Below are 21,156 nucleotides of genomic sequence, written 5' to 3'. Positions count from 1 at the left end.
GGTCCATGCTGGAGCTCTTTTGCGAGTCTGGGACTCCATCATGGTCACTTGGGCTGATGAGCTCTGCATGGTCACCTTTGCTGATGAGCTCTGCATGGTCACCTGCAGCTTGCCACACTGGCCAAACAGGAAATTGAAATTCAAAAGTTCGTGGGCCTTTTCCTGTCTACCTGGTCAGTGCATCTGAGTTGAGAGTGCTGTCTAGAGCGGTTACAATGGAGCACTCTGGGATAGCTCCTGGAGGCCAATACCATCTAATTGAGTCCACAGTACCCCAAATTCGACCCAGCAAAACCGATTTCAGTGCTAATCCCCTTGTCGGGAGTGGAGTAAAGAAATTGATTTTAAGAGTCCTTTAAGTCGAAAAAAAGGGCTTCGTCACGTGGATGGGTGCAGGGTTACATCGATTTAACGCTGCTAAATTCGACCTGAACGCCTAGTGTAGACCAGGGCTTAGGCTCTTGTAGAATGGGCCCTAATTGCTAACAATAGCACAATTTAATACATCTTGAAATCCAACTTGAAAGTTTCGGAGAGGAAATCGGTTTATCTTTAACTCTCTCGGCATATGCCAAATAATATGGAAGAACAACTAAAAGATTTAGTTCTGTTCAGATAAAAGGTGAAATAAAGCGCTAGCTACAGCTAAAGAGTGCAGAGTCCTTTCCATTTTATCAGCATGAGGTTTTGGACAAACTATTGGTAAATTAACTGCCTGGTTAACGTGAAATTCAGACACAATCTTAGGCAGGAAACTAGGATGAGGTCTTAATGAAACTTTACCTCTATGAAATATCATATAGGGAGGACCTGACATCAAAGCATTAATTTCACTCACGCTATATGCAAAAATACTGTTTCCATGGACAGAAGGTTTAACAGAGGGGTAGCTAAAGTCTTAAATAGAATTTTCATTAAACTAGACAATACAATATTCAGATCTCCAGGGATCCTTCATATGTGGAAATACTTTAACCAGACCCTAAAGGAATCTTTTAGAAATAGGATGAGAAAATATATTAAATCCAACAATTTTAGGATGATAGGCAGATACTGAACATAAGAATGGCCATACTGGGTCAGACTAATGCTCTACCTAGCCCAATATCCTGTCTTTGGACAGTGGCCAGTACCAGATGCTTCAGAGGGAATGAAAAGAACGGCATTTTCGAATGATTCATCCCCTGTTGTTTAGTTCCCGCTTCCGGCAGTTGGAGGTTTAGGGACACCCAAAGCAGGGAGTTGCGTCCCTGACCATCTTGGCTAAAGAAGAGCTCTGTGTAAACTCAAAGGTCGTCTCTTTCACCAGAAGAAGTGGATCCAACAAAAGATAACCTCACCCACCTTGTCTATTACATGAAGGGGTGAATAACACTTCTCTATTCACTTCCTCCACACCATTCATGATTTTATAGACGTCTATCATATCCCTGCTCACGCATTTCATTCCTAAGATGAACAGTTTCAGTCTTTTTAATAGGTTTCAGAGTAGCAGCCGTGTTAGTCTGTATTCGCAAAAAGAAAAGGAGTACTTGTGGCACTTTAGAGACTAAGAAATTTATTTGAGCATAAGCTTTCGTGAGCTACAGCTCACTTCATTGGATTTAATCTCTCCTCATATGGAAGCTGCTCCATAACTCTAATCGTTGTTGCCCTTCTCTGCACCTTTTCCAATTCTAACGTATCTGTTTTTGAGATGGGGTGACCAGAACTGCATACAGTATTCAAAGTGTAGTATAGAATGGATTTATATAATGGTATTATGATATTTTCTGTTGTCTTATCTATCCCTTTCCTAACAACCCCCGTTATCTTATTTGACTGCCAGTACACACTGAGCAGATGTTTTCAGAGAACTATCCATTGAAGAGTCTAAAATCAATTTCTTGAGTGGTAACAGCTAATTTAGACCCCAACATTTTGTATGTATACTTGGGATTATTTTTTCCAGGATGCACTACTTTGGATTTATCAACATTGAATTTCAGCTGCAACTTTCTTGCCCAGTCATCCAGTTTAGTGAGATCCCTTTGTAACGCTCCACAGTCTGCTTTGTTTACTATCTTGAGAATTTTGTATCATCTAAAAATTTTGCCACCTCACAGTTAACTCCCTTTTCCAGATAATTTATGAATATGTTCAACAGCACTAGTTCCAGTACAGATCCTTGGGGGACCCTGCTATTTACCTCTCTCCACAGTGAAAACTGACAGTTTATTCCTACTTTTTGTTTCATATCTTTTAACCAGTTATGGATCCATAAAAGGACATTTCCTCTTATCCCATGGCAGCTTACTTTGCTTAGGAGCCACTGGTGAGACACCTTGTCAAGGGCTTTCTGAAAGTCCAAGTACACAACATCCAACAGATCACTCTTGGCCACATGGTTGTTGATCCCCTCAAAGAATTCCAATAGATCGGTGAAGTATGATTTCCCTTGACAAAAATTACGTTGATTCTTCCTCAACAAATCATGTTCATCTACGTGTCTGATAATTCTATGTTTTACTGTAGTTCCAATCCATTTACCTGATATTGAAGTTAGGTTTACTGGCCTGTATTTGCCAGGATCGCCTCTGGAGCCTTTTTATAAAAACTGCCATGTCAACAGCTACTCTCCAGTCATCTGGTACAGAGACTGATGTAAATGATACGTTATGGTACCTCAATTAGTAACTGCAATTTCATATTTGAGTTCCTTCAGAACTCAAGTGAATAACATCTGGTTCTGATGACTTGTTACTGTTTAATTTATTTTTTTTTTTCCCAAACCTCCTCTACTGACACGACAGTCAGGGACAATTCCTCAGATCTGTTATCAAAAAAGAATGGGAATCCCCCCTCATGTCCTCTGCAGTGAAGACCAATGCAAAGAATTAATTTAGCTTTTCCACAATGACCTTGTCTCCCTTAAGTGCTCCTTTAGAACCTTGGTTATCCAGTGGCCCCACTGATTGTCTGGCAGCCTTCTTGCTTCTTATATACTTTAAAACATTTTTGCTATTAGTTTGTGTGTCTTTTGCTAGTTGCTCTTCAAATTCATTTTTTGGCCTGCCAAAGGGAGCAGATGAAGGGTATGGGTGAAGGAGGCAGGGGTCCTCACCACTAGAGCACTTCCTCATGGCCAGGGGTGCTGTAGCATCTCTCTCCCAGTCTCGCATCCCCTGATGGCAGGTGCTCTAGTCCTCTGGTAGTCATGATTTAGTCTGCCCCTTCAAGGGTAACAGAAAGTCCAACAAGTCCAAGACCATTTATCAGGTCTTCAGCCCCAACTCTGTGCCCGGTGGTCCTCAGATCCTTCTCCTAGGGCTTTCAGTCATCTTTATTTCCTTCTCAGGGACTTCACATCACCTTCTCTGGTGGCTGATAATGGGAGGGTTTGGATTCCCCTCCCACTACACTGGATTCAAGCCCAGGGACCCTATAACCAGGACCAAGAACTGCTTAGTCCAACTCCTTGCTGCCGCTGCCTCTCTGGGCTTCTTCCTACTGAGCCTTTTTCTCAGGCCTTAGAATCATAGAATCATAGAATATCAGGGTTGGAAGGGACCCCAGAAGGTCATCTAGTCCAACCCCCTGCTCAAAGCAGGACCAAGTCCCAGTTAAATCATCCCAGCCAGGGCTTTGTCAAGCCTGACCTTAAAAACCTCTAAGGAAGGAGATTCTACCACCTCCCTAGGTAACGCATTCCAGTGTTTCACCACCCTCTTAGTGAAAAAGTTTTTCCTAATATCCAATCTAAACCTCCCCCATTGCAACTTGAGACCATTACTCCTCGTTCTGTCATCTGCTACCATTGAGAACAGTCTAGAGCCATCCTCTTTGAAACCCCCTTTCAGGTAGTTGAAAGCAGCTATCAAATCCCCCCTCATTCTTCTCTTCTGCAGACTAAACAATCCCAGCTCCCTCAGCCTTTCCTCATAAGTCATGTGCTCTAGACCCCTAATCATTTTCGTTGCCCTTCGTTGTACTCTTTCCAATTTATCCACATCCTTCCTGTAGTGTGGGGCCCAAAACTGGACACAGTACTCCAGATGAGGCCTCACCAGTGTCGAATAGAGGGGAACGATCACGTCCCTCGATCTGCTCGCTATGCCCCTACTTATACATCCCAAAATGCCATTGGCCTTCTTGGCAACAAGGGCACACTGCTGACTCATATCCAGCTTCTCGTCCACTGTCACCCCTAGGTCCTTTTCCGCAGAACTGCTGCCGAGCCATTCGGTCCCTAGTCTGTAGCGGTGCATTGGATTCTTCCATCCTAAGTGCAGGACCCTGCACTTATCCTTATTGAACCTCATTAGATTTCTTTTGGCCCAATCCTCCAATTTGTCTAGGTCCTTCTGTATCCTATCCCTCCCCTCCAGCGTATCTACCACTCCTCCCAGTTTAGTATCATCCGCAAATTTGCTGAGAGTGCAATCCACACCATCCTCCAGATCATTTATGAAGATATTGAACAAAACGGGCCCCAGGACCGACCCCTGGGGCACTCCACTTGACACCGGCTGCCAACTAGACATGGAGCCATTGATCACTACCCGTTGAGCCCGACAATCTAGCCAGCTTTCTACCCACCTTATAGTGCATTCATCCAGCCCATACTTCCTTAACTTGCTGACAAGAATGCTGTGGGAGACCGTGTCAAAGCTTTGCTAAAGTCAAGAAACAATACATCCACTGCTTTCCCTTCATCCACAGAACCAGTAATCTCATCATAAAGGCGATTAGATTAGTCAGGCATGACCTTCCCTTGGTGAATCCATGCTGACTGTTCCTGATCACTTTCCTCTCCTCTAAGTGCTTCAGGATTGATTCTTTGAGGACCTGCTCCATGATTTTTCCAGGGACTGAGGTGAGGCTGACCGGCCTGTAGTTCCCAGGATCCTCCTTCTTCCCTTTTTTAAAGATGGGCACTACATTAGCCTTTTTCCAGTCATCCGGGACTTCCCCCGTTCGCCACGAGTTTTCAAAGATAATGGCCAAGGGCTCTGCAATCACAGCCGCCAATTCCTTCAGCACTCTCGGATGCAATTCGTCCGGCCCCATGGACTTGTGCACGTCCAGCTTTTCTAAATAGTCCCTAACCACCTCTATCTCTACAGAGGGCTGGCCATCTCTTCCCCATTTTGTGTTGCCCAGCACAGCAGTCTGGGAGCTGACCTTGTTAGTGAAAACAGAAGCAAAAAAAGCATTGAGTACATTAGCTTTTTCCACATCCTCTGTCACTAGCTTGCCTCCCTCATTCAGTAAGGGGCCCACACTTTCCTTGGCTTTCTTCTTGTTGCCAACATACCTGAAGAAACCCTTCTTGTTACTCTTGAAATCTCTTGCTAGCTGCAGCTCCAGGTGCGATTTGGCCCTCCTGATATCTTTCCTACATGCCCGAGCAATATTTTTATACTCTTCCCTGGTCATATGTCCAACCTTCCACTTCTTGTAAGCTTCTTTTTTATGTTTAAGATCCGCTAGGATTTCACCATTAAGCCAAGCTGGTCGCCTGCCATATTTACTATTCTTTCGACTCATCGGGATGGTTTGTCCCTGTAACCTCAACAGGGATTCCTTGAAATACAGCCAGCACTCCTGGACTCCCTTCCCTTTCATGTTAGTCCCCCAGGGGATCCTGGCCATCTGTTCCCTGAGGGAGTCAAAGTCTGCTTTCCTGAAGTCCAGGGTCCGTATCCTGCTGCTTACCTTTCTTCCCTGCGTCAGGATCCTGAACTCAACCAACTCATGGTCACTGCCTCCCAGATTCCCATCCACTTTTGCTTCCCCCACTAATTCTACCCGGTTTGTGAGCAGCAGGTCAAGAAAAGCGCTCCCCCTAGTTGGCTCCCCTAGCACTTGCACCAGGAAATTGTCCCCTACGCTTTCCAAAAACTTCCTGGATTGTCTATGCACCGCTGTATTGCTCTCCCAGCAGATATCAGGAAAATTAAAGTCACCCATGAGAATCAGGGCATGCGATCTAGTAGCTTCCGTGAGTTGCCGGAAGAAAGCCTCATCCACCTCATCCCCCTGGTCCGGTGGTCTATAGCAGACTCCCACCATGACATCACTCTTGTTGCACACACTTCTAAACTTAATCCAGAGACACTCAGGTTTTTCCACAGTTTCGTACCGGAGCTCTGAGCAGTCATACTGCTCCCTTACATACAGTGCTACTCCCCCACCTTTTCTGCCCTGCCTGTCCTTCCTGAACAGTTTATAACCATCCATGACTGTACTCCAGTCATGTGAGTTATCCCACCAAGTCTCTGTTATTCCAATCACGTCATAATTCCTTGACATCACCAGGACCTCCAGTTCTCCCTGCTTGTTTCCAAGGCTTTGTGCATTTGTATATAAGCACTTGAGATAACCTGTTGATCGCCCCTCATTCCCAGTATGAGGCAGGAGCCCTCCCCTCTCAGACATTCCTGCCTGTGCTTCCTCCCGGTATCCCGCTTTCCCACTTACCTCAGGGCTTTGGTCTCCTTCCCCCGGTGAACCTAGTTTAAAGCCCTCCTCACTAGGTTAGCCAGCCTGCTGGCAAAGATGTTCTTCCCTCTCTTCGTAAGATGGAGCCCGTCTCTATTGCCTTCTTCCCTGCAACTCTCTAGGTTCACCTTTTTCTCAGGGCTGGGACTCTCAGGGCCCTCCCCTGGAACCCTCTAGCAAACCCAGATCACCTGCTGCCTTCCTTGGTCTTAGCCTTTCATGCCTCTTAAATTCCTCTTGCTGTTCCTGCATTGAACAGCTCAGAGGGCCCTCTCCTTAGAAGTCTGTATCATGCCTTTTATCAGGGCTTAACACTGGAGCCAGTGGCTGCTTCGTCTCTTCCCTGGCTCTCGCCAGACTTCTCTATTCAGGGGAGGATCCCGGGTCATCTCTTCCCCATGGGCTTCCTCTTGGACCCTCCTGGTATCCTCACTCTCTCTAGTCCCAGAGAGTGACTGCAGACTCTCTGCTTCCAGTCCCCTTCTGTGGTCAATTTCCTCTGTTCACAGTCCTCTCCCAGCCCTTCCTCAGCTGGACTTATCCTCAGTTAAGCTGGCCTGCTCTCCAGTGCAGTCTGGTACGGTAATTGGCCTCTTAGGCCGTCATTATCCATTCACAGCCTGTATGGGGCACACACCCCATTGCAGGATGAATCCACTAAAAAAATGGCTACCCACCTTTTCATAACTGTTGTTCTTCAAGATGTCTTGCTCATGTCCATTCCATTGTAGTTGTGTGCATGCCACATGCGCAGTTGTCGGAGACTTTTCCTTTAGCGCGATATCTGTATGGTCAGCTATGGCGGACTCTGGAGTGATGCGCTCATGCTGCGGTATATCTGGCGCCCCCAGCCCTACACCCTCTCAGTTCCTTCTTGCTGAGAACTCCGACAGAGGGCAGGAGGGCGGGTAATGGAATGGACATGAGCAACACATCTCAAAGAACAACAGTTATGAAAGATAGGTAACTGTTTTTTCTTTGAGTGCTTACTTGTAGATTCCATTGTAGGTGACTCACGAGCAGAATCCTCAGTGGGGGGCTCGGAGGTCACAGTTTTGCAGATTGGAGCACTGCTCTGCTGAAAGCAGCATCATCTCAAGCTTGCTGGATCAGTGCATAATGCAAAGCGAATGTGTGACGGACGATCAGCTCGCAGCTTGACAAATTTCTTGGATCAGCACTGAGCGAGGAAGGCTGACGAGGATACTTGCACCCTAGTCAAGTCAGCCATCACGATCGCCGGTGGGGGCATCTTCGCTAGCTCATAACAGTAGTGGATACAGGCAGTGATCCAAGATGAGATTCTCTGGGCAGACACTGAGCAACCCTTCGTTCTATCCACGACAGCAACAAACAACTGTGTAGACTTGCAGAAAATCTTTTTTCGGTTTATGTAGAAAGCCAGGGCTCATCTGATGTCCAGGGTATGCAGCCTGCATTCCTCATCGGTCATGTGAGGCTTAGGACAAAGGACCAGCAAATATATGTCTTGACCAGTATGGAACTGGGAGACGACCTTGGGTAGAAAGGCCGGGTGCAGGTGCAGCTGGACCTTGTCCTTATAGAAGATCGTGAACTGTGGTTCTGATGTGAGCACTCTGATCTCGGACACTCTACAGGCCGAAGTAATAGTGACTAAAAAGGAGACCTTCCAAGAGAGGAGGGAGCAGGACGCCAGGGGTTTAAAGTGGGGACCCATGAGCCATGACAGCACAAGATTCAGGTCCCAAGGGGGAACCGGGTCCTGGACATGCGAGTAGAGGCACTGCCTGTTGATGTAATACATTGCAGCAGTATTGTCTTCCAGGACCTGACCACCTTGCCCTTCAGGTGGGGCAAAAAAGCCTGGCAGGCCAGGCGAACCACTTTGAGTTCCCTGACATTGATATGAAGGGCTAGATCGTTTTGTAGCAAGTGGCCCTGGGTGCTGAGCTCCCTCAGATGAGCTCCCTAGCCCAGGTCCGATGCGTGAGAGACCAGGGTAAGCAATGGAGATGGGGTCACAAAGGGAACTCCTTGCAGCACCGAGTTGGGATCCCGCCACCAGTCCAGACAGTAGAATGTGGCTCGGCATCATGACCACTCGGTCCAGGGTGTGCCTGCTGGGAATGTACACCGAGGCTGGCCACGGTTGCAGAGGCCTCAGATGAAGCCGGGCATGGCTGACCATGTATGTGCACATGGTCATGTGTACCATCAGTCGCAGACATGTGTGGGCCATGGTGAGTGAGTGGGCTCTTACGTGGGAGATCAAGTCCACCATGGCCTGAAACCGTGCTTCCGGAAGGGAGGCCCTGGTACGCGTGGAGTCAAGAACTTCCCCGATAAACTCTATACATTGGACTGGGGTTAACGTGGACTTTTCTGTATTTATTAACAGGCCCAGGTTGAGGCAGGTGGAATGTACCAGATCGAGGCTTCTCTGCACCTGCTCCGGAGACCTGCCCTTGATGAGCCAGTCATCAAGGTACGGAAACCCATGCCACCTGAGGTTAAGCCGCTACTGGTGCCATGCACTTGGTGAACACCCTGGGAGCCGACGATAGGCCAAAAGGGAGTGCCGTGAACTGGAAATGGCATCCTCCCACTATAAACCGGTGGAAACACCTGTGCCCTGGGAATATGGAAACATGGAAATAAGCGTCCTTCAAGTCGAGAGCAGCGTACCTGTCTCCTAGATCCAGAGAAGGGATAATGGAGGCCAGGGAAACTATGCAGAACTTCAGCCTCTTGAGAAACTTGTTGAGGCGACACAGGTCCAAAATGGGTCTTAGGCACTGTAACAGGGTTCAACTCACCACTGCGGCACCTCCAGCTGGCCGTCCTGGGAATTAGCTGGGGGTTGCCAGTGCATCCTCCTCAGGTATCTCGCCCGTTGTCACTCCTGTCTCTGCGTCTAGGACCTGCATCGCTCCCTGGACCATGTCGTCCTCTTCTGGAAACAGCCCTCTGGCTGTGCCCCGTGCCCCACTCGGTTTTTTCCCCCCTTCCAGGGGACCGATGGTCCTCAGTCCTACCACTTGCCTCAGTGGCAGACTGCAGTCCAAGTTCTAATCACTCATCTCAGTGGCAATCTGCAGTCCATGCACTGGTCATTCCTCTCCGTGGCAAGTAGGTGCGGGACCCGGGCCCGCCCACTATTCCGGGTCCTAACCCAGGGACCCTATAGCTGCCATGGGCTACCTGTCCTCCAACTCCAACGTCTTCTTTCCTGGGTCACGTCCCTGCAGCTGCAGCACCTCCTCTGCCCTTGGATCAGGGCCTCAGTTGGGCAGCCGTCAGCCCGGAGCTTCCTCATACTCTACTGACTCTGCCCTGCACTGCTATGTCCATAGTGCTCCAGCCCTCTAAGCAGCCAGTCTTCCTCCCTCGAACTCCAGGGAGTGACTGTCTTCTGCTCTGCTCAGCAGCCCCTTCTTATACGGGCCAACCTGGCCCTGATTGGCTCCACCAATAAACCTTCTCCTAACTGGCTGGCACTACAAGCCTTTTCTTTATTGGCTGCCTCCCGCGCAGCCTCCACAGGGTTGCTTTAACCCCTTACATACCAGTGAGGGGCAGCCACCGCATCACAGGCCCCCTTTGGCCTTTGGGATGAGGAAATAATGGGAGTAGAAGCCTCTTCCTTGCATGTCCCGAGGAACTTCCTCCACCACCCTCAGGTACTGGAGTTTTTTGACCTCCTGAACAAGGAGTTGCTCATGAAAAGGTTCCCTGAAGAGGGATGGGGAAGTGGGATGGGTGGGAGGGAGGGGCAGCCATGAATTGTAGTTTATAGCCCCGGAATACTATATCCAGGACCCAGCAGTCAGAGGTTGCACTTAACCACGCAGAAAGGAAAGGGCAGAGACGATCCGGGAATGAGTGGGAAGGATCTGGGGAACTGACTGGGGTGTTGCTCCTGGGCGCACCCTCAAAATGCACACTTCTGGCCCCCAGGGTGAAATGCATGATAGAGATCTTGTAGGTGTTTGTCTCTGTCTGAGGGGTTGGAGCAAATGCGGTTATATCGTAGAGCTTGGCTGTAGACAATGGATCGTGTGGTGTGATCTGGATCTCATGAAAGCTTATGCTCAAATAAATTTGTTAGTCTCTAAGGTGCCACAAGTACTCCTTTTCTTTGTGCGAATACAGTCTAACACGGCTGCTACTCTGAAACCCCTCATTTATGGGCATGGCTATTCTGTCACATGCAGAAGCATGGAAAACAATTAAAATCTTATGAGAGTTCTTACCTGTCAGGTCAGAATTGAAAACCTGCTACTGCTATGACCATAAGTGGTACAACCTGTACTGGTCAATGCTGAGTGCTGGGCAGCGGTTAATTAACCCAGAAATCTCAGGAAGAGCCAACAGCTTCAGGCAGACAAGCGCCTGAGGAGAGTAGTGGAATCCCTGATGGAGGAAATGCTATCAAAAGGCGAATGAGCAAATTCACTGTGTTTCTGCCAAGGGCATCCACACAGGACAGACTGGGCCCTTTGCTGAGACTACTAACCAATCGAGGAGTGGAGCCCCGAAAGGCAGGCAAATGGAAGATCTCCTCTGCACTGGCAACTCCTGCAGCACAGCTGGTTCCAAATGTATCGACTCCCGTCCTTCCTTTGGTCCAAACCAGTGAAGCTGAGAGGGGGACGCTGACATGGGCAAAGTAGCGCCTCCATATCAACCATCCAGGCTATTGCAGCAACATCACACAGAGAGGACACTCCACCCTTGCTGGCAGCATTGACACAACACAGAAGGTGGCAGTTACAGGTTATAAGCTCTCACTTGATTGGTGTAGAAGATGGCGCCACAAGTCACCTTTGATGGTGGGAGGAATCACTGCGTTACACTGGTCAGCCACCGCCCACCACAAAGCCAGGCAGCCCCTGGACAGTTAGGTGCTGACCCACCACAGTCTGTCTGCCTCATGGGGTGTATGGGGCTAGACCAAAAGCTGAAAGGCAGATGGAAATCTGGCACCTGGCAAAAATAAGAAACCAAGAACTTTCTGCCTTGGAAGCTGGAATGTCAGGACCATGTGTCCAGGATTGACCAATGATGACAACCTACAATATACAAGCAGCACACAGAAGTCAGCTTTGATAGACCATGAGCTGTACAAAGTCAACGCTGACTTTGCAGCACTCCAGGAAATGAGACTTGCAGAGCTGGTTCTGTCCAAGAGGCCAATTATACCTTTCTTTGGTGAGGTAAAAGCAGTGAAGAAAATCGCCTGCATGGTATTGGTTTTGCTGTGAAAAACAAGTGGGTAAAGCTCCTAGAAACACCCATTGGGAAGTCAGAGCACATCATCTCACTTAAACTTCGACAACCATAGGCTCTGTGAACATCATTAGTACTTATGCACCAACACCTAAATCTAGTCCTGAAGACACATTTAATGACTTTCTGCATCAAGTTATCAAAAGAATACCATCAACTGAGAAACTTTTCCTCCTCAGTGACTTCAATGCAAGAGTTGGAGCAGACAACAACTCATGGCTAGATTGTCACTCACAGGGAGACCCTTTTCTCTCTTTCTCCTGGAGATCCTGGATGTCAGTCTGTGGCTTCCTGGATAAACGTCCTGCCTGCTGCCATTCTGTCCACTAAGTCCCGGCAGGCCCTGGCATTGCAATCAATGCCATCCCGCCCAGAGGTAAGGCAGAGGGGACACTGCTAGGCACTGTGTCCCTGGTTTCTCTGCTGAGAGAGTGACTTGGAAGACACATCAAGCAGAACTAGTGTTCCCAGAAACGCAGACATGGAAGCCAAGGGATCCCTGCAAGAACTTTTGCCTTCTTAAGCCACGAAGCAGACCTAAGTCTATTGTCAGCTCTGCTCTCTAAAGAGAACAGTGACACAGGGGCCAAATCCCACTGGTGCACGATACTCATATGGAAGAAAACCGAGGATAACTTTGAGATTTAAAGAGCTCAATCTGTTTAGTTTAGCAAAAAGAAGACTGAAAGGTGACTTGAATTATAGTGTCTAAGGACCTTCCTGGGGAGAAAGCCTCTTTAGTCCAGTGGAGAAAGGCAGAAAAGAACCAATGGCTGGAAACTGAAGCCATAGAAATGTAAATTAGAAAGAAAAACTCAATATTTTATCATTACAGTTGATTAATCTCTGGAGCAAACTACCAAGGGATGTGGTGGGTTATTCGTCTCTTGAAGTTTTCAAATCCAGACTGGCTGCCTTTCTGGAAGATGCTTTAGCCAAACAGAAAAGTTACTGGGCTCAATACAGTGGTAAGTGGGTGAAATTCAGCTGCCTGCAGGGGTGAAAGGAAGGGGGTACGGGCCAGTACGGTGTACCGGTAAAAGGTAGCTGCCAATATCAGCCCGTACCGCTGACTTTAAAGTGCTGCCACAACAGTGCTTTAACATCGCTGCCCCTTTTGTGCCCCAGATTGGCGGCTCTGCCAAGTCCCTACCAGAAGGCCGCCAATGTGGGGGGGCAAAAAAGGGGCAGCGACGACCCAGCAGGACCGCCAGTGGGGGGCACAAAAGGGGCAGCGACGACCCGGTAGGACTGTCGATGGGGGGAGCAAAAAGGGCAGCGATGTTAAAGCACTGCTGTCTCCCTGGCCACTGACAGTGCGGCAGGGGAAGTAGCTGCCCCGGGGGCTCGATTTAAAAGGTCCTGGGGCTCCCTTTAAATCTCCACTAGAGCCCCGGGCAGCATGGGCCAGGGAGCGCAGATGGATGGGCTGCGGGATGCTGACCCCTCAGCTCCACCCCTTCCGCCTGAGGCCACGCCCCTTCCTGCATTTTACTTTCACCCCTGGCTGCCTGTGATATACAGAAGATCAGACCAGATGATTGAATGGTTCCCTCTGGCCTTTAAAAATCTATTAAACCTGCTCCTCATGAAAATCTCATCCCAGCCCCAATTGTTAGAGACACCCTGAAGCAGAGGGTTTTACAGCCCTGCCAACATTAATGTTACCTGGTTTATCTCTGGATAGTCTTTTGTTATCCAGTTAAAATCCATATGCGGAGTGAATTTACACGAGGTCAACCCCTTTCTGTCTGGGCTTTAGCCTCAGGGTTTGGCACCAAGGGAGGCTTAGGGGTCATGCTACTCATGCCTGGGGAAAGCTTTTCGGGAGTGGGTCCCGCAGAGCCTCTTGCAGGAGCCACTCCTGGAGCAAAGTCCTTCTTATCTTTATAGAAAGCCTTACAGGCATCGTATCCCTTGGCCAAGACCCCTCCTTGAGGCAGGAAGGCACTTTTAATTCCCACCAAAGACGGCTCATCGTGGGGAAGAGGAACACCTCTTCAGCTGCAATCTCTGGGGAAGATCCACCATCCTGGGCCTGGCCCAAGAAATCCAAACACAGCAAAACCTCAATACACACAGCCAAACCCTCTCATGAACTGACATGAGTCTAAAATGTTTTCGATTAATTATACTACCAAAGAACTATTTCAAGTGTACCCGATGGTAAAGGGAGAGGTTGGTTCTGTGCCCACTCCAGCTAGCAGAGAGGAGCTGAGGACAGGGATTTACACTCTTGGTCTATGTAGTCCAGGGTGCAGGGGAATTGTGCATCCCTGTCACCTACCACTCAGGAACGACCTGTACTGACCAAACGGCCAGCAGGGGGCTGGGGAGCAATGCCAGGAAGGCAGGAACATTATTCAGAGTAGCAGCCGTGTTAGTCTGTATTCGCAAAAAAGAAAAGGAGTACTTGTGGCACCTTAGAGACTAACAAATTTATTTGAGCATAAGTTTTCTGATGAAGTGAGCTGTAGCTCACGAAAGCTTATGCTCAAATAAATTTGTTAATCTCTAAGGTGCCACAAACATTCCTTTTCTTTTTTGGGAACATTATTGTTCATGATGGTGACAGACAGCAATTCTCTCTTCTTCTGCTCTTATGCACTATTTACGGCTGGCAGAGACCATTCTGAACATCGAGTCTGATCGGCACAGCACTGGGCCAGACAACCCCACCCGCGATTCCTGCACTGAACGTGTAGCTGCTGGATGAACTGCAGCATATTTCTTAGAAAGACACCCAGTCCCCGTTTAAAGACTCCAAGTGCTGGGGAACCTGCCACACTGCCTGGTAAGTTGTGCCCATGGTTAATTGCCCTCACTATATAAATGTGCACCTTATTTCCGATCTTTGTTTAGTTTCAACTTCCAAGCATTGGATCTCCTCCTGCATTTGTTTGCTACACTAAAAAGTCTCTCCTATGAGAAATCTCTTCCCCAGGTGAATACTTGTAGACCATGATCAAGTCACCTCTTAACCTTCTCTGTGTTAAGCTAAATAAACAGCTTCTTTAGCCTCACTGCACGACAAGCATTCCAGACTGCAAATCATTCTTGCCCTACTCCGTTGTTCTCTACACACTATTCAACCTGAGCATCCAGAACTCAAGTCCTGCGATCCCGGATGAGGTGGGGTCCCATGGAAACTGCACCATGACATCACATACCTAAGGCATCGGGGCAGAACGCGCTGATACATCCCAACTCTTGGAGCTTCACCTGGCAGCACTAACACCCATCTCAGTTATGATGACTGACAGCCGCACACACAGACAGGAGATATGGTCCTGCCCCAGAGACACACCATCCTCACCAGACAGGTAACAGACCCGTGAGCAGGGCAGCCTCCCCGTCAGACATGGGTGCAACTTGACTCTAATGATTCGCCTCCCGGAACAACGTGAATGTAGACAGGGGCAGGGAGGACGAGGGTCACCATTCACCTGCTGCTATAGTCTTGATGTCGATAAGATATGCCAGCCTCTTGTTCTCCTCCATCCCTCTTTGCCTTCTCTCATTGATGCGAACACTGTAATGGAGAAGAGTGAAGAATGACTGACAATGCTGTGCACTTGCCAAACCACATGGGGCATTTCCCACCCTCCCCCAGAACCACCCCTGGTGTCCCCCTCCACCCATGGAACCACATCTCCTGACCTGTGGCTCTCCATCCCCACAACCACCACAGTCTACCCATCAGGTCCCATGGGGTACTATACAGCCCTCAGTCCCTGCAGATTGGTGGTTCTCTACTGAGAAGGGACAGTTACTCAGGTCCCTGAAATTCTGCCTCTGAAACATCTTGTATCACGGATCGGTGGGATAAGTCCTATGCCCCATCTTAAACAGTCTTTTGGAGGAACCCCATCTGTGTGCCAGACTCCCCGGGGGTCTCACTCTTCCTTCAGGTTAGGCTACACAGCCTCACTGCCTCTGAGATCGAGCCCTGGCACTCCAGAATTCCTGCTTCACATTGGGAGCTCTGCTCAGCAGTTCAGCTGAGAGAGACTCCTTGTTAGAGACTTGTTTGCTCTTCAGGGATTAATGCTCCCTAGCCAGTATTTGTGGTGACACCAAACTGGCCTTTCAAAACAGAGTAGGACTTATTAGGCAACTGGAACACAGCACTGGAAGGCCTGAGGTTAGCATTCAGAAATAAAGGTTAAAGCATCACCCATTCTGGTCAAGCCAGAGCAGCCCACCAGCCAAGCCGTAGTGGATTCCGTCTCAGGCTTGGTCCCTCTTTAGCTCCTTAGGCACTCCCAGGGGAGAGCAGCCAGCCTCCTCCAGAAGCCCACTCTTGCTGGTTATGTCTCAAAAACCTCCTTGCTCTGTGTCATTGTTTGCTAGGTGTCAATGTTCTGGTCATTGGAGCTTTCCATTGCCTCTTTTGGATTCTCCTCTCAGCAGGTTCCAGACAGTTCCACAACCACCTCATTCACTGACAACAAGGCAATATCCTCACCTCACGTCCTGTGCTGCCCCCCTAGAGGAAACTTAACCCTTTTTCCTCCCCGGGATAATAATGCAAAGGACAGAGAGAAACTGAGGCACACATAGAATTCATAAAACTGTCACAGATAATTCCCATTTCATTGCATTGTATGGGCAGGGTTCTCAGGGTTCTTATAGCACAGGCTCAGCAACCCGTGAAGGCAGTGGAAGCAAATGGAGCAGGAGCCAGGAACCTCACATCACCACCCACTTGGGAGCGCCTGCACATTAGAGACAGCTTCCAGGAAGTGCAGGCGCCAGACTCCCAGGCTGGTACGCCACAAATTATACTAAATAGGCTCCGAACACAATAATGAGAGCAAATTAATAGATTCCAAGACCAACAGGGGCCATTTTGACCACGTATTCTGACCCACTGTATAACACAGGCCAGAGAATTGCCCTGAAATAATTCCTAGAGCAGATCTTTTAGAAACACATCAAATCTTGACTCAAAAATTGTCAGTGATGGAGACTCACGGCCTCTGGTAAATTGTTCCAGTGGTTAATTACTGTTAAATGTACACTCAGGATTGGAAGTTGTTTTAAAAGATCTGCTCTAGGAATAGTTTTGGGAAACTTCTCTGGCCTGTGTTATACAGAAGGTCAGACTAGATGATCACAATGGTCTCTTCTAGTCTTAGAATCTATAAGTCAACGAACAATTCTACCATTTCTATCTAATAATGGACCAATACCATTGTTAGCTTTCATTTTGTTCTTAAAATACTTAAAAGACTCCTTCTTATTGTCCTTAACTCTGTTAGCCATAGATTTCTTCTTGTCTTCCTTTCGTCCTTTATCAACCTTCCTAAAATTCCTAGCATCTGATTTATACTCTCAGGACCCATAACATGGGCTGTCTGAGTTTGACCTAGTGGTTGGAGCCATGGGTAACATTGGGATCATGGTCACACCAAGAGTTAAGTCACAGTCAGAAATCACACCAATGGTTAAGCCAGAGTTGGAGTCAGAAGTCACATGAAGGATCAAAGCCAGAGTCAACAACTGGGGCCAGGGCAAGGAAGCAGGAACCACGCTGGGTAGCAGCAACCAGGCAAGGAAGCAGGGACCTGGGCTTAGAGTTCTGAGTAACAACAGTTTGTCTGGTACTGAAGTTAGGTTTTCCGGCCTGTAATTGCCAGGATCACCACTGGAACTTTTTAAAAAATTGGCATCACATTAGCTAATTACCAGTCATCTGGTACGTAGACTGATTTAAGCGATATGTTACATAAATGCATGAGCTGTAGCTCACGAAAGCTTATGCTCTAATAAATTTGTTAGTCTCTAAGGTGCCACAAGTACTCCTTTTCTTTTTGCGAATACAGACTAACACGGCTGCTACTCTGAATACTATAGTTTGTTGTTCTGCAATTTCACATCTGAACTCTTGGGTGAACATCATTTGCTACTGGTGACTTATTACTACTTAATTTATCAATTTGTTCCAAAACTTTCTCAGTAAGCATTGAAGATCATTCCAAGTTCTCAGTGATTCAGAAACAGGTAATGCCATTTTTGCATAGAGTGCCATGTTCCCTTCCCTTTTGCCACACAATCCTTCCTAAACAGGTTATAACCATTAATTTTAACATTCCAGTCATGGGAATCATCCCTTCAAGTTTCAATAATACCAATTCCATTCAATTTATGCTCATAAATAGTTATTCCAATTCCCTGTTTGTCTGCTTCCTCAGGGGCCCTTGGCATAGTTATGCAGCCCATACACAGAGAGCAAAAGAATAGTGCAACAGACAACCCCCAGAAAGACCAAATGCACCACTCACCAAGTCCTGCTACCTCCAAGCACAGAGGCTGCAGCTATGCCCTTCAATTCTCCTGTTAGCTGCCTCTGTTCACTCAAAGGGTGCAACCCAAACCTCCTCAGGGATGGAGAGCACCAATTCAGAGCAGAGGAATCTGTCGGAGGATGATCAGGGATGCCGAATTACAGAAGCACCACAAATAGCCTTTAGTCCCCTAAGGAACATCCATGATTGATAAGTATACCAAAATGGCCAAAACTCTTACAACCACCTCCTGTCTCACAGACTCAGGACCCTGCAAAGTGTTTGCTGCAATCTAGTCCAGAAAGTCAGCATCCTGCCTCTGACAGCATGGCCAGCACTTTGGGCTAGGCTGCACTGCCACAACAGTCCAGAGCGGAGCATAAGCACAAGGATTAGGCCTGACTAAGCCATACTTAGTGCTCAGTTGACTCAGATGCCACAGATGGAGAAGCAAGGATGAGGCATTAGCGATTTTCTGGCTTATTGAAGCAGCTGGAAAGGGTGAGTGACCAGAAGCTACCTCAAGACTGGGCTGGCAAACACAGAGATGGAAGAGTGAGCATCCCAACTCCTCACAGAGAAATGAGCAAGCATTAATAACATAAAAATGGCCACACTGGATCAGATCAAAGGTCCATCTAGCCCAGTATCCTGTCTTCCAACAGCGGCCAATGCCAGGTGCCCCAGAGGGAGTGAACAGAACAGGTAATCATCAAGTGATCCACCTCCTGTCGCCCATTCCCAGCTTCTGGCAAAGAGAGGCATCAGTCCTGCCCATCCTGGCTAATAGTTATTGATAGACCTATCTTCCATAAGAACATAAGGAAGGACATATTGGGTCAGACCAAAGGTCCATCCAGACCAGTTTTCTGTCTACTGACAGTGGCCAACGTGAGGTGCCCCAGAGGGAGTGAACCTAATCGGTAATGGTCTAGTGATCTCTATCCTGCCATCCATCTCCACCCTCTGACAAACAGAGGCTAGGGACACCATTCCTTACCCATCCTGGCTAATAGCCATTAATGGACTTAGCCTCCATGAATTTATCCAGTCCTCTTTTAAACCCTGTTATAGTCCTAGTCTTCACAACCTCCTCAGGCAAGGAGTTCCACAGGTTGATTGTGCTCTGAGTAAAGAAGAACTTTCTTTTATTTGTTTTAAACCTGCTACCCATTCATTTCATTTGGTGGCCCCTAGTTCTTATATTATGGGAACAAGTAAATAACTTTTCCTTATTCACTTTCTCTACACCACTCATGATTTTATAGACCTCTATCATATCCCTCCTTAGTCTCCTCTTTTCCAAGATGAAAAGTCCTAGCCTCTTTAATCTCTCCTCATATGGGACCCGTTCCAAACCCCTCATCATTTTAGTTGCCCTTTTCTGAACCTTTTCTAATGACAGTCTATCTTTTTCGAGATGAGGGGACCACATCTGTATGCAGTATTCAAGCTGTGGGCGTACCATGGATTTATATAAGGGCAATAAGATATTCTCTGTCTTATTCTCTATCCCTTTTTAATGATTCCTAACATCCCGTTTGCTTTTTTGATTGCCGCTGCACGCTGTGTGGACGTCTTCAGAGAACTATCCACGATGACTCCAAGATCTTTCTCCTGATTAGTTGTAGCTAAATTAGCCCCCATCATATTGTATGTATTGTGACAGGGCAAGGCCAGATGGATATCGAAAAGTAGTGGGAGATAGATACATTAGCTCCAGGCTAAATAAATCCCTGGTACCAGGATAAGTGAAATGGCAGCTGCTCCAGGCCAATTAAGAACTTTCCAGAAGGCAGGGAGAAGACTAGGTTGATTGGGACACCTGAAGCCAATCAAGGGCTGGCTGAAACTAGTTAAAAGCCTCACAGTTAGTCAGGTGGGGGTGCATGTCAGGAGCTGTGGGAAGAAGTTGCACAGTTGGAGGGGCTGAGTAGTACACACCACATCAGGCATAAGGAAGGAGGCCCTGAGGTAAGGGTGAAGTGGAGCTTGAGGAAGTGAGGGCTGCTGTGGGGGAAGTAGCCCAGGGAATTGTACATGTCATGTTTCTACCATAGCTGATACTCTTAGGGTCCCTGGGCTGGAGCCCAGAGTAGAGGGTGGGCCTGGGCTCCCCCCCACCTTTGCCCCCTGATTAATCACTGAGACTGGGAGACAACAGAGACTGTGCAAGGAAGGATAACTTCTCCTCACCTCCCTCGCTGGCTTATGATGAAAATGGCTCAGTAGAATCATAGAATCATAGAATATCAGGGTTGGAAGGGACCCCAGAAGGTCATCTAGTCCAACCCCCTGCTCAAAGCAGGACCAAGTCCCAGTTAAATCATCCCAGCTAGGGCTTTGTCAAGCCTGACCTTAAAAACCTCTAAGGAAGGAGATTCTACCACCTCCCTAGGTAACGCATTCCAGTGTTTCACCACCCTCTTAGTGAAAAAGTTTTTCCTAATATCCAATCTAAACCTCCCCCATTGCAACTTGAGACCATTACTCCTCGTTCTGTCATCTGCTACCATTGAGAACAGTCTAGAGCCATCCTCTTTGAAACCCCCTTTCAGGTAGTTGAAAGCAGCTATCAAATCCCCCCTCATTCTTCTCTTCTCCAGACTAAACAATCCCAGCTCCCTCAGCCTCTCCTCATAAGTCATGTGCTCTAGACCCCTAATCATTTTCGTTGCCCTTCGTTGTACTCTTTCCAATTTATCCACATCCTTCCTGTAGTGTGGGGCCCAAAACTGGACACAGTACTCCAGATGAGGCCTCACCAGTGTCGAATAGAGGGGAACGATCACGTCCCTCGATCTGCTCGCTATGCCCCTACTTATACAACCCAAAATGCCATTGGCCTTCTTGGCAACAAGGGCACACTGCTGACTCATATCCAGCTTCTCGTCCACTGTCACCCCTAGGTCCTTTTCCGCAGAACTGCTGCCGAGCCATTCGGTCCCTAGTCTGTAGCGGTGCAGACTGTGACCCTTGTCTCTAGAGAGAGAAGGGTTACATGCAGGGTCACAGTGAGCCTCTGAGGCTAGCAAAATCCACCAGGAAAAGCAGGACCCACGGAGGCAAGGACAGAGCTTTGTCACAGTATAATTGGGGTTATTTTTTCCAA

General features: G+C 48.0%; 1 protein-coding gene across 3 annotated transcripts in view; it reads right to left on the bottom strand.

Annotated features, from left to right (window-relative positions):
• IFT172 (intraflagellar transport 172) overlaps positions 1-21,156 on the bottom strand; it is a 154,257-nt gene that overhangs the window by 98,324 nt on the left and 34,777 nt on the right. For all 3 annotated transcript variants that reach the window (XM_038397429.2, XM_043509919.1, XM_038397430.2), the window contains one exon: positions 15,201-15,286. In XM_038397429.2, coding sequence (XP_038253357.1) covers positions 15,201-15,286 — 86 coding nt within the window. The remainder of the gene's footprint in view (positions 1-15,200; positions 15,287-21,156) is intronic.

This window comes from Dermochelys coriacea, chromosome 3 (assembly GCF_009764565.3).
Source record: "Dermochelys coriacea isolate rDerCor1 chromosome 3, rDerCor1.pri.v4, whole genome shotgun sequence".
Taxonomy (NCBI): Eukaryota; Metazoa; Chordata; order Testudines; family Dermochelyidae; genus Dermochelys; species Dermochelys coriacea.
The sequence above is the reverse complement of the archived record's forward strand: the minus strand, read 5'-3'. Positions and strand labels throughout refer to the sequence as shown.